At 35.0% G+C, this 16181-nt stretch overlaps 1 protein-coding gene across 1 annotated transcript; it reads left to right on the forward strand.

Annotated features, from left to right (window-relative positions):
• Positions 1-12174: 12174 nt before the first annotated feature.
• On the forward strand, positions 12175-13539 carry LOC126742038 (uncharacterized). The gene is made up of 2 exons (XM_050448566.1): positions 12175-12480; positions 13219-13539. The coding sequence occupies exons 1-2, from the start codon at positions 12175-12177 to the stop codon at positions 13537-13539; spliced, it is 627 nt and encodes a 208-aa protein (XP_050304523.1).
• Positions 13540-16181: the final 2642 nt, after the last annotated feature.

Genomic DNA, 16181 nt, shown 5'->3' on the forward strand with positions numbered 1-16181 from the left:
AAATCTTCCTAATTCTGCCAAACAATTGTTAATTAAAGCCTTTAATAGTGTTATTATTGATAAAGAAAGTATTAATTCCAAGTCAGCAATAGTTTTAATTAATAAGCCGGGTAAACCTGGTGAATTCAGACCAATAACTTTGTCCTCATGTATTAATAAAACTCTTGAGCGAATTTTAAAAAGTCGTCTGGAGTGGTGGTGTGAGTCCAAATGCATCTTTCCAACCTATCAGTTTTGCTTTCGTAGGGGTAAAAGTATTAGCGATTGCTTAGCACATCTTGTTTCAGACATACAACAAACATACTCAGAAAATAGTTATTTGGGAGCATTATTTCTTGATATTCAAAGTGCTTATGAAAATGTTAATCTTTATATCCTGTTAGAAAAGCTTATTGGTTTAGGTGTTCCTGAAGGGTTTACTCATAATCTTATTAATTTATTTATAAACAGAAATATTACCATAAAAACTAGTTATAATACAACAGATTATAGGACAACATCTGCAGGCCTACCTCAAGGTTCGGTCTTGAGCCCCTTACTTTTTAATCTTTATACAGCTGATTTTCACAAGCTGCAAATAAGATCTAAAATATTGCAATCTTAACCATGTTATGTATATTTGTAATAAATATTTTCCAAGCAATGGATTTAGTATTTCTAGCAAAAAATCAGCCTTAGTAATTTTCACACGACTCAATCTACAAATAAAAAATCAAATAATTTTAAGTAATACTACCCTTCCATGGATAAAAGAACTAAAATACCTTGGTGTATTTTTACTTTTAGACCAGAAATTGACATGGAATACCCATATAAATTATATCTTACAAAAAGCTGAAAAGAGCTTGAATATATTAAAATCAGTAACTGCCCGAAAATGGGGCTCTGATCTTAAGACATCTTTAATGTTCTATCGAGCATAGATCGTTGCTGGATAACGGCTCAATTTTTTATGGTTCTGCTACTAAAACGAGACTACTAAAGGTTGATCGTATATAATATAGAGCTTTGAGATTAGTCACAGGCGCCTTAAGATCCACGCCGATTGAAGCATTACTGGCAGAGACTAATGAGCTATCATTAGAGATAAGACGAAAAACTTTTGATTAAAAATGTGCAATATCGGAATAACCCACTAATAGCTAAAATTCACAAAGTGGCTATGTCTAATTTAACTAATAAATATTGGTTGAATAAAAACAGTCCTCCATTGGCTAAAGCTTATACTGAAACAAAATACCTCCATCAATTCATGAATAAAACAAATATACTATGGATGTACGAATTAGCTTTTGAGGTTAATTTTTTTGACCCCACAATAATATTTCCTACATTTACGAACTGTCATAAGGCCAATCAAACCATTCTTAAGGATACTTTCAGTAAATTTCAAAATTACTTAGAAATATACACAGATGGATCAAAAACTGCTGATGGTACAGGTTGTGCCTACAGGTTGTTATTATTCCGAAAATTAATATTAAAAGAAAATACAAGTGTGAGGATTATTCTTCTATTTTCACTGCAGAGGCTAAGCAATAGCCTCTGCAGTAATAATTAAAGGCCCTGGAATTTATTAGTGATGCTAATATAATTTCAAACTTTTTAATACTTTCTGATTCAAAATCAGTTTTGCAATCACTAAAAAATGGATGACATAATTTTAAACACCCAGTTATTTTTAAGATTCGAGAGGCTATCAGTAATCTTGATAAACATAATACTAAGGTAGCATTCATTTGGTTAAAACGACACACAGGATTGCTAGGAAATGAATTGGCAGATAAAGAGGCCAAGGAAGCAATTAAGACAGATAGGATTCTTTCCAAAGTACACTTTAGTGATATAGTTCCAATTATCCGAAAGAGGTCTTCAGAAACTTGGAAAAGAAAATATCTTGCATATTAAGCAAATACTTTAAATACATACACTTCAATAAAAGCGTCCCTTAGCAGTTATAGTATGGTTTCCAAATGTAACTTTCGAAGATATTTGACATCTTTCTTCAGATTTCTAGTGGGTCATGGTAATTTTAATAAATATCTACATAAATTAGGAATAAATGACTCATATATATGTAACTGTGACAACCAGTCAATTGATGATTTGAACCATATTTTATTTGAATGTAAAAATAATATGGACGCAGTGATGTTTCTGCATAATAAATTAAATGAGCTTGGCTTGCTTCCTATGTGTCATACTTCACTTATGGCAAACGTAATTGCCGACGATAGAATGGAGTCTATTTTCATAAAATTCATGAAATTGTCCAAAAGGGAAATATAACTTGAACGTATATGCACTAAATAATAATTTTAGTTACTTAGAGATCCCTTTGTTTTTTCCCTATTGTTTACCTACCTATCCGAGCCCCCCTATGTTCTGTTTTAAAAAATGTCCTGCATTGGCTCCAGGACGAGAAGCGTGTGACCCTGTCTAAGATCCCTAGTATTAATCTTTCTTGCACTATTCCTTTTTTTGTACTCTTTTTATTAGATACGATATCATACTACCCAATAGTATAATTATTTAAATACTATATTAGCAACCTGTTCTATTATGAATGAGTTCCTATATTGGAACACGTGACTAAATGTGCCAGGCACAAGGCCAAAAAACGAAAAAAAAAATTTTTTTAATAGTTTTTTCCTTTTTATTGTAGTTAAATTGTTAAATTACTTTTTGTTCATAAACAACCGAATACCGAGCCGCTTGATGTATTGTAATATAAACAATGTAAAGATAACCTCTAAAGAAATACTTGCCGTACTAAAGCAGCATTTACAGAATATTACGTCGCGTATACATCGGAAAATCCTACTCCAATATAGCACCATCCAGGATTATATTGAAGTAGCTTTTCTATTTACGCCACTCGGTATAGGTAAAACAAATAAACTTTAAACAACTGAAAATTTGTAATCACTTATTATATGGTACTCTAGGTTGGAGAGGAGTCTCCGGAAATCGTTTAAAAAAATTAGAGACCATTCAAAAATGGGTCTTAAATATTACTTTTAAAGAACATGAAATATATTCAACAAATGATTTTTTTCCCAAGCTAGACCCTTAGGTTTGCCTCGGCTATACTGGCTAAGAAAACTAAAAAATAAATAAAAATTAACAAATTAGTTTGAAAATTTGCCAAAATATTTACAAAAGACGATATACGTGAACATATCCAACAACAACTAATAAGACTTATGGCCGAAGAAGCTTGAAATACTTTTTGCTCAAATTGTATAACATCTAATCTCATTCACGTTATTCACTTTTTGCTTAGACTGTTATGAAGAACTCTCTGCTGAAATAGTAGTAAAAAGTCATTTTATATAAGATCATGTGATTTATTAGAAAAAAGGAGGAATTTAGTATGAAGTGCTCAGCCATTTCTTGTCTTTTCATAAGACTTTTGCTTTATTTTAGTCTAAAAATATGTTACAAGTTAAAGAAATACTTTGGATCAAATTTGAACTTTCAAATAAAAAATTATTACTATATTCACATCCGAAAACCAGTTATTTAATATAAGTTGCAAAATTTAAAGTCGCTTCTACTATTCACTGAAATCTATAATATATTACTCAAACCTCAAACAAAAAAAATATACGAACTCTAATAGATAGCTTAAAACCCAAAAATGACATTATAGAGTTAAACCCTGTTAAATCTACAGCAAATAGACCCTACATCCTTCCAAAACTAATACGTTTACCTCATTATTTTCCTATAATGTTGGTTTATTAATTTTAAAGGGGTGTATAGGAAAATAAACCGTGTCGAGCCGACCGCAATGATATTTTGACAGTCGCTATTCGAAAGTTGTCAGTTTAAAAGCCACTAATTCTCGTCCGCTCATTCCGAATGCACATTTCGCGCGTGTGTGTATATATAAATCTGGAACGCGGTCCGTGACAATTTATTCGCCCAACAAATAATTCTTCGTCGCTGTTAATCGAAATCTCGGATAAATTGCCGGAACATGGAAGCTCTGTTAATTACATTTTTTAGTTTTTCTGGTTTAAATTATTAATGGGTTGGGTTTATTGTAGCAATGGCCCGTATGAATAAAAAGAAAGCAAATGCTCATGAGTATGAGCAAACGCTCAAAGTAAAAGTTTAGAGTAACCGGTCGGAGTATGAGCATCTACTCGAGTTGATATAAATAATGAGTTGCTTATACTCAAGACCTTTTGCTTAAATAAGATAAGCATTTGTGCCTGGTCGAAACTCGCAAACAGTTGAGTTGCGTCTGCATTAATTTGACAACGGTTTGATTGGGACTGTAATTAAAATATCTTTAGATGAGGGAAATGAGCAAGAAAAAGGTATCATTTTTTGTACTATTGACTGAATATGTCGTTTTTAGAATAGTTTTGCGTCAATAAACTAGCTCTTTCTTGCATACATAGAGAGAGTTTCCAAAAACATTTAATTAGAATCTTAATAAGTTATTCCATTCTAGGAGGCAAAAGTGTAAGGCAAGTAAAGGCAAAAGTGGGACTTTCTAACAGCTGCGTTGAATGAAGACGACAAAGACTTGTTTCACTTTTCTTTATCTTTCCATTGGGACATGGAAAGACAATCAATAATGGACATTGTAACACCCATAGTAGGCCCGAGACTCCGGCCTGAGTCCGCATATAAGGCGCCGCCGCGACAAAGGCTTTAGAAAAACAATAGTGTGCCGACGAGTCAACGGTGGCAATCGCGACGCGAAAATCGATACGTTTGTTTTTAGTTTAAACTTAGTTTTAAGACCGGCATCTGTATTTTCCCGCAGAAAAGAATTAATTAATTGTTGTAGTTTTATTTCCTTCTTATAAGTGGTGCACCAACTAGGGCCTGTGTTGTCAGAAATAGTTGTTGGTTGAAAAACAAGGGACTTAAACGTTTAAGAGTATCGGGTTACGTGAAAACATAAAGGACAGCTACAGAGTGAATATTTTGTATCATCATATAAAAATTCAGACTGCAAGCCTGTTTGATCTGAAGTGTTTTCTTTGGACGCTCGGTGTAGACATCTGAACATTTATTCTGCGGAACGTTTTATGCAAATATGCCAACAAAAATATTGGATTATACTACAAGGTGGATAAAATTAGATGGTTTTACTATACATTACTTGAAATAAGAAAATATACATATTTAAGTATATTCAGATTATTAAGTTAAGCTGCATGAACCATTTAAATAAAGAAAAGTCTACAGATGAAATCTCACTTCCAAGCAGCAGTTCAACAGACAGGGTTATCACTAGAAGTAAGTAAACAGTTAAAAATGACTGACTCTGGAGAAAAGCTAGTAACATTGACCTAAGCTCAGTTTGAGGCTCTGCTTTCAAGAATAGGCAAAGTAAACAACCCGAGAAAAATGTTGCTTCTTGCCCCTCTAGATTTTCTGGTTGTAAGGATAGTGATGTTAATGCGTTTATAGATGCTATACAAACGTATAAACAGTGTTCGAATGTTTCTGACGCAAACGCTATACGTGGTGTCCATGCTATTAGACCGTTTTGCTGCTACCTGGTGGCAGGGTGTTAAAGAAACTGTTGTTACATGGGACGAAACAATAGATTTATTGCGCACAGCTTTTGGGCCTAAGAAACCTGCGTATAAAGTGTATAGAGAACTTTTTTCAAAAGAACAAGACGTAAAAACACCTAGTGACATTTTTATTTGTCAAGCTCGTGTTATTTTGTCCCAGCTTGATAAAAACACTTTAACTGAACAAACACAAATCGACATGACTTACGGACTTCTTAACAAACGTGTTCGTGAAAAAGTGCCGAGTGATAAGGTCACAAGCTTTGCTGACTTATTCCGGGAGTGCCGCCTTGTCGAAGAGACATTTAGTGACCGTTCTGAGATTAAAAAGACTTCTGAAGACACAGACACTTCTAAACCGCGTATTAAGTATAGCTTTTGTTAATATCCAGACCATACTGAAGCTGAATGTCGCAGAAAGAAAAATCTTTAAAATCCACAAGTTGCTAAACAATACCGTCAAAGTTTTGCAGGCGCAGGTCCCCTGAATAATTCAAACATGTCATTGTCAAGTTCGACTTCTAGTGTTGAGTCACAGTGTACTCTGAGCCCTCAAATTTCTTGTTATGGGTGTAAACGTCCAAGGTCTAACTGTCCTTCTTGTACCAGCAGTACCTCCTCAGTGGATTTTTGTTTTGCTGATAGCGTTGAAATTTCAAAAATCTCACCAAGACCCAGCATTTTGGGACTAAAAGGTATCGGCATACTTGATACAGCTGCAAATCAAAGTGTAGCCGTTGAAATTGAAGGTCAACGAAGGTACAATGCTTGCCAAAAAGCAACAGTTATCCAAGTTACTCAATGACTATAAACATATCTTTGCTCTAGGGGGAGAGCCAACCCCCTATGCAGAGCATTGCATAATGACAGAATGACCCCAGCAAATCGAGAAAAGCTTCGTCAGGAAATAGATAAACTTCTTCAGGAAGGGATTATAAAAGAATGTAAATCAGCGTGGTCTGCGCCTGTAGTTCTTGTGCCCAAAAAGGATGGAGGTACCCGCATCTGTATTGACTTTCGAGTATTAAATGCCATTACTGCCCCCGTATCTTATGCCTTACCCAGGATAGATGACCTATTGCATTCTACTAGGAAAACATACTTTATGTCGATCCTGGATTTAAGATCTGGTTATCACCAGGTAAAACTACGGTCTGAAGATCGCGATAAAACATCGTTTCTTACGCTATTTGGAACCTACCGGTACCTAGTAATGCCGTTTGGACTGCGGAACGCTCCTGCGACGTTCCAAAGGCTAATGGATCGGTTCAGAAACGGACTTCCTGATGTCATGTTATTGGCGTCTTTTGACGATATTTTTATTTTATCAGAGACCTTTGATAGACATTTAAGTGATCTATAATTTGTGTTTGATCGCCTATTGATGTTTAAACTACGTGCCGAGCGTGAAAAATGTACTTTTGCCAGTACACATGTAAAGTAGCTTGGGTATTATATTAGTTTAGATGGAATACAGGTTAATCCTAAGAAAACAACCGCCATTAATAACATGCCACCACCCCAGAATGTGAAGAAAGTTCAATCCTTTTTACAGAGTTGTTCTTTGCGGGGTAATGGTTAAATTTGCTAAGTTATCTAGACCATTGAGAAATCTCCTTAAAAATCAGGTGACATAGACTTGGGGACCGGAGCACTAAACGCATTTGAAGTACTTAAAGATGCCCTCACCAATTCCCCCGTACTATTACAAAACGACGGTACAAAATCCTACATATTATGAACTGATGCATCATTATACGCCCTGGGAGCTATTTTGCTTCAAGGTGAAGGCGCAGAAGAATATCCCATAGAGTATGCCAGCAGATTGTTAACGTCAGCCGAGAGAAACTATTCCACTATGGAGCGTGAGGCCTTAGCGGTAGTTTGGAGCCTGACTAAATTTCGTAGACACCTGGATACTTCTTCTGTTATTATAGTAACTGATCATCAGCCATTAAAATCGCTTTTAACTGTCAAAACACCAATGGGACGTTTAGGTAGATGGGTACTTTTAATCCAAAGCTATTGCCTTAAAATTGAGTATATGCCTGAAAAGCAAAATGTTTTGGCAGATATGCTGTCAAAACCAAATTGTGAGCATGATATTACTAAAGGCACTACTTGCTACATATGTTATATTACAGTGGATATTCCTAAACGCCAACCTAATGAAATTAGAATGGAGCAGCAAAGTTAAAAAAAAATATGGAGTTAAAAAAAATATTGGACAGCTTTGAAGTTGATAGTGATGATTATGCACGCTGGACCTCTAGAGGATACATTATGAGTAGTGGCATACTCTACAAATATGCTGATGAAGAAGCCGAAGATGCTCAATTAGTGGTATCATCCCATGAGCGGTCCAGGATTTTACAAGAGCATCACGATGCTCCCACTGCTACGCATTATGGCGCTGAGCGCACATATCAACGGATCTCTCGACGTTATTACTTTGTTGGTATGCGTGAGTTCATAAAAGATTATGTGAAAAATTGCCCAGAAAGTCAGCGTTATAAGGCTTCAAATCAGAAACCAGCTGGCTTAGTGCAGACGCCAGCATGTAATTAAAGATTTGAGGTTTTATCCATAGACTTGTTTGGTCCTCTACCGCAAAATTCTTTGAGGCCACAGTGGATTTTTATTGTGGAAGATACTTCGACAAAGTAGTTTGAGTTATTTCCATTAATCAAGGCAACATCTGAGGAATGTGCAAGGACTCTTATCAATGACATTTTTCTAAGATTTGGACTTCCCCGAAGACTGGTCTCTGACAATGGTGTCCAATTTGTATCACATGTTATGCAACAGGTTTGTGATCTTTTGGGAATCAAGCAAAACCTCACACCACTCTATCATCCTGAAGCCAATATGGTTGAAAGGAAAAACCGCGATCTTAAACCAAGGTTAGCAATACTAGTAGGAGAGAATCATACTGCATGGGCTGAGAAACTTTCAAGTATACGATTTGCCATGAATAGTACTAAGTGTCAGTCAACGGGTTATAGTGCGTTGTACTTGAACTTTGCTCGCGAAATGAGAACCTTGGATGAGGTTACTTGTGACATGCGTTCTATTCCTGAAAATGACTTTTTATCAAAAATTATTTCATATCTGCAACATGTACGCTGTACGCTGACTGAAGCCAAGAATATTAATGAAAAGTGCCAAGACAGACAAAAGAGGTATGCAGACCTAAGAAGAAATCCGACACCCAATTTCGATGTGGGAGATAAGGTGCTTGTTACTATGCATACCAAAAGCAACGTGGAGAAGCACACCTCCTCAAAATTTGACCCCAAAAGATATGGACCATATGTCATTATTAAAAAAAATATCTGCCACTTCTTACCAGATTGCAACCGTGGACACACAACGTTAGGTACATACCATTGTAGGGCCCTTGTTTTTTTCAGTTTCAGGTGTTTTTTTCAAGTTCCAGGGAACCGAAGATGTTACGCATGTAGTCCCTATACGTAAAAGAGGCAGACCCAGAAAAAAAAAACAAATGCTGCTGGTTCCTCGACATCATCGACATTTAAGAACTTGCAGTCATTCGAAACAGAAAAAACTTTCAAGCTGATAACGCAGGAATAACAACGCCTTGTTCTTATCGAACAATTAAAGACGACTCGTGTTAAGAGACAGTTTTACGAACAGGCAATATGGAAAGCATCGGCGCAAACAAATGCGAGCCATGATGGGAATTCTTATACAGTGAAGACGCGCAAGTTGGAACAAATTTATTTAAAATTCAGGGGTGTGTTCGAAAAAAAAAACGCTCGGACGCGTTTTTTTTTTCTTAATTTTATTTCTTATTTCTGTATAAAATTTTAAGTATATTTTGTATGTCCTATACCTAACCTCAATATTTATTAAGAAATTTGCGATTAAATTTTTTTATAAATTACCATAAATTTTTGTAAGTGTGTTTTCAAGATATCAGCAAGAAGTTAAAAAAACTTATAGTTTCTTACTCTAAAAATTATGGAAATATTTAGGTAAAACATCTTGCAAGATATATCAAAATATTTCTGAGACATTCTATATATTTAGTTGCCTGGAAGGTTTCAATATCTGAAATAAATTCACAATACCTCTAAATGCCTGGAATATACCAAAAATGACTGATCGGTAACAAAATTCAATAAAAGCAAATTCGAAATTAATAGATTTTTTGCCCTGCAAAAAACATTTTACAGATATCCCCTTAGCTGAAAGAGAAATATTTCAGGAGTTTTCAAAATATTCCTTAGGTCGTTATATACTCAAAAGTAATAGTTCTTTAATTTAACATTTGTTCCAGGCAAAAACTTCCTCGAAAGCATGATATTAAATACCTAGAATTAAGTGAAAATATATAAGTAATTACTGATAGGCGAGAAGTTCAATAAGAGGAAAGGGATTTTTTTTAAATTATCACCTAAAAATATTCCTGACTCATTCTAGTAAAGATAAAAGTGTATATTTAACTGCCTGTTCAGTCGGGGCGGCAACTTTTATATGCCAAGGAAAGAAAAGACTAGTGGTTAGGGTATCATGATTCAAAGAACCATAATGTGTTATATAGTCGCGTTGTATGTCAATATAATGCGTTATATTCAAATATCTGTCAACGTTTATTAATTGCTTCCTAAATAAACTCTAAATACCAAATTTCAACCCAATCGGATCAATAGCAAAAGAGTTGCAGTGTCAGATGACCTGGACCTCATACGTCAAATATCTGTCAAAATGTATTATTTGTGTCCTAAATAAACTCCAAATAACAAATTTCATCCCAATCGAATCAAAAAGTTACGGTGTCGATTTAATAAAAATCGATTTAGATATTATACTTTTTATTTGCTATTTTAAAATGTATGCTCTATTGATAATTGATAATATTTATTTAGTTTTGTTTTGTAAGATTTTTTATAAATTAAGGTACTATGGATATCTAAGGTTAAGTAGATAAACCTATTTGTATAGGTTTTCTACATCTCTGGACTTCGCCTGTTTTTACAATAGTACAATGATGTTTAGGATATAATTATTTGTATTAGTAACTTATTATATACGCATCACCACCATTATCAGAATGCCAACTGGTCATTGTCTTACTAACTCACATCTATTTAAAATAAATATCAAGGATGATCCGTTATGTGACTGCGGAAGGTATAATGACTTAAATCACATCTTATTTGAAAGTCCAATAAATGCTATGGGCAACATGGACATGTATAAAATGTTTGTTCAAAGAAAGAAATTATCACCATTATCGATCCATGATATACTTAACACTCCAAATAGCGAAACTATAAAAACAATCATGCAATCCCGTAACTCGCGACACAAAAGGCAATAACATCGGGCTGTCAACTTGTAGTTTGAATATAGCAAATAAACGAGGTGTGTGTTTTATTTCTTAAATTATTGGTTTTTAGTCGTCGTTTATTTCTGAATTTGAATATTCAGAAGCTAAATAATTAATATATGATAAAAATAAAATAAAAAAATAAAATTAATATTTAAATTGTTGACCATTAACTTCTTGACAGTAACCAAGTCGATATTCAGTTTCTTGTAATACTTTACTTATTGCTTGAGGCCGGATTTTTGGTATTCCGGCTCTAATTCTATTTATTAATTCTTCTAAGCTTTCAGGTTTATCAAAATAGACTTTTAGATAACCCCATAGATAAAAATCCAGTGAGGTTAAATCTGGCGACCTTGCTGGCAATTCAATAAAACTCGCCCTTCCAATCTATTTATTGCGGAAAATGTTGGTAAAGTAATCTCGTACTATTCACGAATAGTGTAGGGGGCGCCATCCTGTTGAAACCATATCGATAATATCTACCGGTATAAATGAGTTTTTACGATTTGGATAAAGTACAATTAAACTAGGTACTATTTGATTTTAAAGCAACTCTAAATATTTTTCAGAGGTAAGTGCGCCCAATAAATCTCAATAAAATACGGACCCACAATTGACTTGCCCACAATTCCTGTCCATACGTTCATCTTCTTGGGAAATTATGTGTGAGTTTACATACTCCAGTCTGGATTTTCTTAAGTCGCTGCGTAAAGTAGCAATTTTGGAAAAGGGAGAGGTTTACGAAACTGTTTCACCAGGTCCTTTTTCATTTAATTTTTGGATTGCCAGTCAATATTCAAATATTGTTGACTATTGTCGCCCCTCACATGATCAGTATTACTGACAGTATTTTGAAATACTGTCAGTAATGCTGATCGCGTGAGGGTAAATACTTATAGACTGTCAGTCGTGAATGAATAGGCCCGTTTACACGTGCGTTCCATTCTGCCGGTTTTGGAGTGTCTTTTGGTGTGTCGAATTGATGTGCAGGTTTGGAGCGTACGCATCTGTACGAAAAGTGTAACAACGATCCAGGAACGCGTTCCAATTTGAGCGTTTGGAGCGCACAGGCCAAAACCGTACGTCTAAATGCAAACAGCTAAGTCTTCGGAGTGGCGCGAGGGATTGTTGTCAGGTTGAAAAGTTCTAAAAAACTCAGGCATACGCCTGTGCTGCATTATACGTGTACTTAAATACAGAACATAAAAACGTGAGAGAAGATTTTGGGTTAAAAAATGGCGTCAAGATAGAACCCGTTATGGGCATATGCCACTTTTGAGAGACCTTAAGGAGAATAACCCAGATGACTTCAAAAACTATTTACGTATGGATAAGTCCACCTTTGAATATATTTTAAATCTAGTTCGGCCTTATATATCGAAGCAAGATACAGTAATGAGAAAGTCTATAACTGCGGACGAATATCTAGTGGCAACGTTACGCTTTTTAGCAACTAGGCGGTCATATCAAGATATACAATTTTTCACCTGTATTTCGGCTCCATCTTTATGCAATATTAGACCAGAGACATGTTTGGCTATTTACACTACCCTTAAGGATAAATATTTAAAGGTGAGTATTTGTAAATGATTTCTAATTAATATGATACATTTATTTACATTTTAATAACAGTTTATTCATTTCAAAATTATCTTAAATCTAATAAATAAGAAATCAGCTAAAGTTCTATCAAAATGTTAGTAGCACTATTTACGCCAAAAACCTGTTACATATAAATGTACTCCTTAAATTTCCTACATAAATAGTTCATTGTCTATATTAAAATAAAACAAATTTATAGATCAAAAAATAAAGCATTTTCTTCGTAATATTTAACAATATTTGTAGCCTGAGAAACTTCTTTTCTCAAATTATCACTCACACATTCTTTAGCATTTGATAGGGATAATGTTTCTGATATATCAGGCATGGGTGTTGAGGAAATTGCGGGTGTACTAGAACACCGTGAATTGGTGCTGGAAGCAGCGTTTGCACTGTCACAAATATCCATATTTGCAGTAAGCTGCTTTAATAAGCATTTTCGTAAAACTGGGTTAATTATTGTTTCTGCATATATAGCTTGAGTGTTATCCATTTTTTCCAACTTTCTGATGACATTTATCCCAATATATTCAGTTGTTTCGGTTGTACTGCGTTTTAACGCTCGCTGGCATTCTTGCATAAATTGTAAGTTCGCGGTCATCATTGAAGTACTCTTTAAATGTTTTGCAGCAGTTGTGGTTTGACTCAAATAAGATGAAACTTTGGGTGTACTTGTGGGCACACTAACAACAATTTTCTCTTTTTCAGTTTCCTAGAAATAAAGAAGAATGGTTAAATATAGCAGAGAAGTTTAACCAGAAATGGAACTTCTCCAACTGTGGGGGAGCCCTAGATCGCAAACATATTCGTATTACCCAACCACCAAGCACTGGAGCACAGTACTATAACTTCAAGGGTTTCTACAGTATCGTGTTGATGGCACTTGTAAATGCGGATCATGAGTTCCTATTTGTCAATATCGGTAAAAACGGGAGACTCGGAGGCGTAATTGAGTATATGGAATTTTACCAAAGATTAAAATCAAAACGTCTGAATTTGCCTACAAATGACGAAACAAAAATAAATTAATTACATTTCGTTTTTCTAGGGGACGAAGAATTTGCTTTAGGTGCAAACTTTTTGAGGTCTTACCCTCAAATGGATTTAATATATGAGGAACGAATTTTCAATTATAGATTATCTAGAGCTAGAAATGTATCTGAAAATGCGTTTGGGTTGATAACTACTAGATTTAGAGTTTTACACACGTGTATTATTATGAAGCCAGAGAAAGTATGCTACATTGTATTAGCAATATGTACCTTGCATAACTGCCTCATAAAAAGATCTTCCGCTTATGTAACAGCAACAAAATATGACAAAGGTAACAGTAGCATGTCAGATATAACCCCAGGAGACTGGCGAAAAGAAGAAACTGAATTACAAAAGTTACAACAACGAAGTAAAAGAAACGTAGAAATCGAAGCTGTGCAGAACCAAAATAATTATATAACGTATTTTAATAATGGTAAAGTGCCATGGCAAGACCATATGTTAACAAAAGGTGTAGCATAATCAAATAAAAATCTTAAAAATTCTTACCGTTTCTTTTTCTATTCCTGCTTCTTCCTGTACTTTGTCGAATTCTTCCAAGTCCTGACTTTTTTTTTCGTTAATATTACTAAAACTTTTCGTTGGTTCGTCCTGATCTAGAGTAAATAGAAGTAAATCAAAATACCATAAGTTGGGTTTATGCACGTCGTCTTCCGAATCCTTTTGATTACTTTATTTTCTTGACTTCTTTCCTAAATGCTCCTCGTATACCTTGAATTTTTTTTATTACGAAATCTTTATTTGCGTCGCAGCAAACACTCTCTTTACAAAAAATTACTAAGGCTTTGTAGGCTGCATTTTTAAAATTTTTATTTTTATACTCATCAGCTTGAACTTTCCACAAGCAAGGGTAACTTCGGTACATTTCAATAAATGTTTCCAATTTTTCCTTTGTCCACGACATTTTATAAATCGAAAATTAAATATAAAACTACTTTCGTTATGGCGCGTCCACATTATGGCGAAAGAGGCCGATCGGCCTGTGCCGCTCAGCACGTTCGGTTTGGCATAATCGAGTCGGCATTGCGTCTATATTGCTTTATAGTGTGGACGTCCCGATCGGTGCCGGCTGCCGAATCATCATTAGTGCATCGCGTTTGGAACGTAGTAGTGTCGCTTTCCCATCTGCGTATGTTAAAGGTGTTTTAAAATCATGAGTGATGACGAAGACGTTATTTTAGCTGCTGCTGCAGCAATCATAATTGGAGTAGTCGCTAGTGAACGTCGTTGCTTTCGCTCTCGGAGATTTTGGATTCGCCCCAGTATCCTCAATGGTAGAAAGAAGTATAGAGCTAGTGAATTTATGAAAGATTTACTACTTGATGGGGTAGATGAGTTAAATGTTGAGTACAGAAACAACGTGGGATTCAGCAACTTTTTCAGAATGAAAATTACTGATTTTGAGGTTTTATTGAATATGATTGAACCAAAAATCTCTAAAAAAACTACTTCCTTCAGGGAAGCTATTCCTGCAAGTGAACGCCTTGCAGCGACACTGCGTTTCATTGCGACTGGAGATTCGTACCATTCATTGATGTACACTATGAAGATATTCAAGCAAGCTATTTCTTGTTTCGTGTCAGAAGTTTGTGACGCCCTGGTCGAAGCTCTTCAAAATTACGTCAAGGTAAGAAAACTAAAAAATAGAAAAATAAACTTTTGAATTATTTATGACACTGGGAAAAAAGGCATCAAAATACGACTACATTATGTGTTATTAAACAAACACTATCCGGCATCAGACCTTGACATCTAAAAACAAGGTGGTTAAAGATTTCTTCTTTTAAAATTGTCTTAAGAAACCATACGTGTTAGTGTGTAGAAAAAGAGTATTGAAAAATAGTTTTACAAATTCAAAAAGAAAAGTAAATAATTCAAAATTAGAAAAAGAAAAATTATGTTTGAAAAGATAATCCAAAATAGTAGAGATCTTCATGTGCCAGAAAGAAGCGTTAAGTGTGTAGAGTCATCCTCATGGCTTGAGAGTGCTGCTGGGTGTAGTTGTCCATAAAGCCATCAAAGAAAACAGAGTATTTATGTAGGGGTCTCCGCTGCTGCCTGTTTCTCTTGGGAAGTTGATGGTTGAGTTGAAACTTGGCCTTGAACTTCTTCTCCATTTCTAGTGTCTTTCTCTTGTAAATCTTTTTCTCCCTCATCATAATCCACTGAATCCTGAAACAAACATTTTTATTTACATTTTCAGATGCCCCAAATAGAAGAAGAATGGGAAGAAATCGCCAAACAATATGAAGAAAAATGGAACTTTCCGAACTGTGTCGGAGCCATAGGTGTCAAGCACATCGCTGTGAAGGCTCCGATTCATTCTGGATCGGAATTTTTCAATTATAAGGGTTTTTTTAGCATCGTATTGCTCGCTGTAGTAGACGCAAATTACAATTTTATATATGTGAATGTGGGTTGTCAAGGAAGAATTTCCGATGGTGGCGTCTTCAATAATACATTTTTTAAAAAAGGACTTGAAGAAAACACTCTACAGCTTCCTGCACCACGGACTTTGCTTGGGCGAATCACCCCGAGTTTTTTTGTAATAGCGGACGATGCTTTCCCTCTCACTCCCAATATTATGAAACCATACTCCGGATGTCATGATAAAGGAA

The sequence above is a fragment of the Anthonomus grandis genome, chromosome 11 (genome assembly GCF_022605725.1).
Source record: "Anthonomus grandis grandis chromosome 11, icAntGran1.3, whole genome shotgun sequence".
NCBI lineage: Eukaryota > Metazoa > Arthropoda > Insecta > Coleoptera > Curculionidae > Anthonomus > Anthonomus grandis.

Excerpts from the sequence above, each read along its gene's own strand:
- LOC126742038 (XM_050448566.1), top strand. The coding sequence starts at position 12,175 with ATGCCACTTTTGAGAGACCTTAAGGAGAATAACCCAGATGACTTCAAA. Across the intron at positions 12,481-13,218 it reads TTAAGGATAAATATTTAAAG|TTTCCTAGAAATAAAGAAGA; the intron begins GTGAGTATTTGT and ends TCTCTTTTTCAG.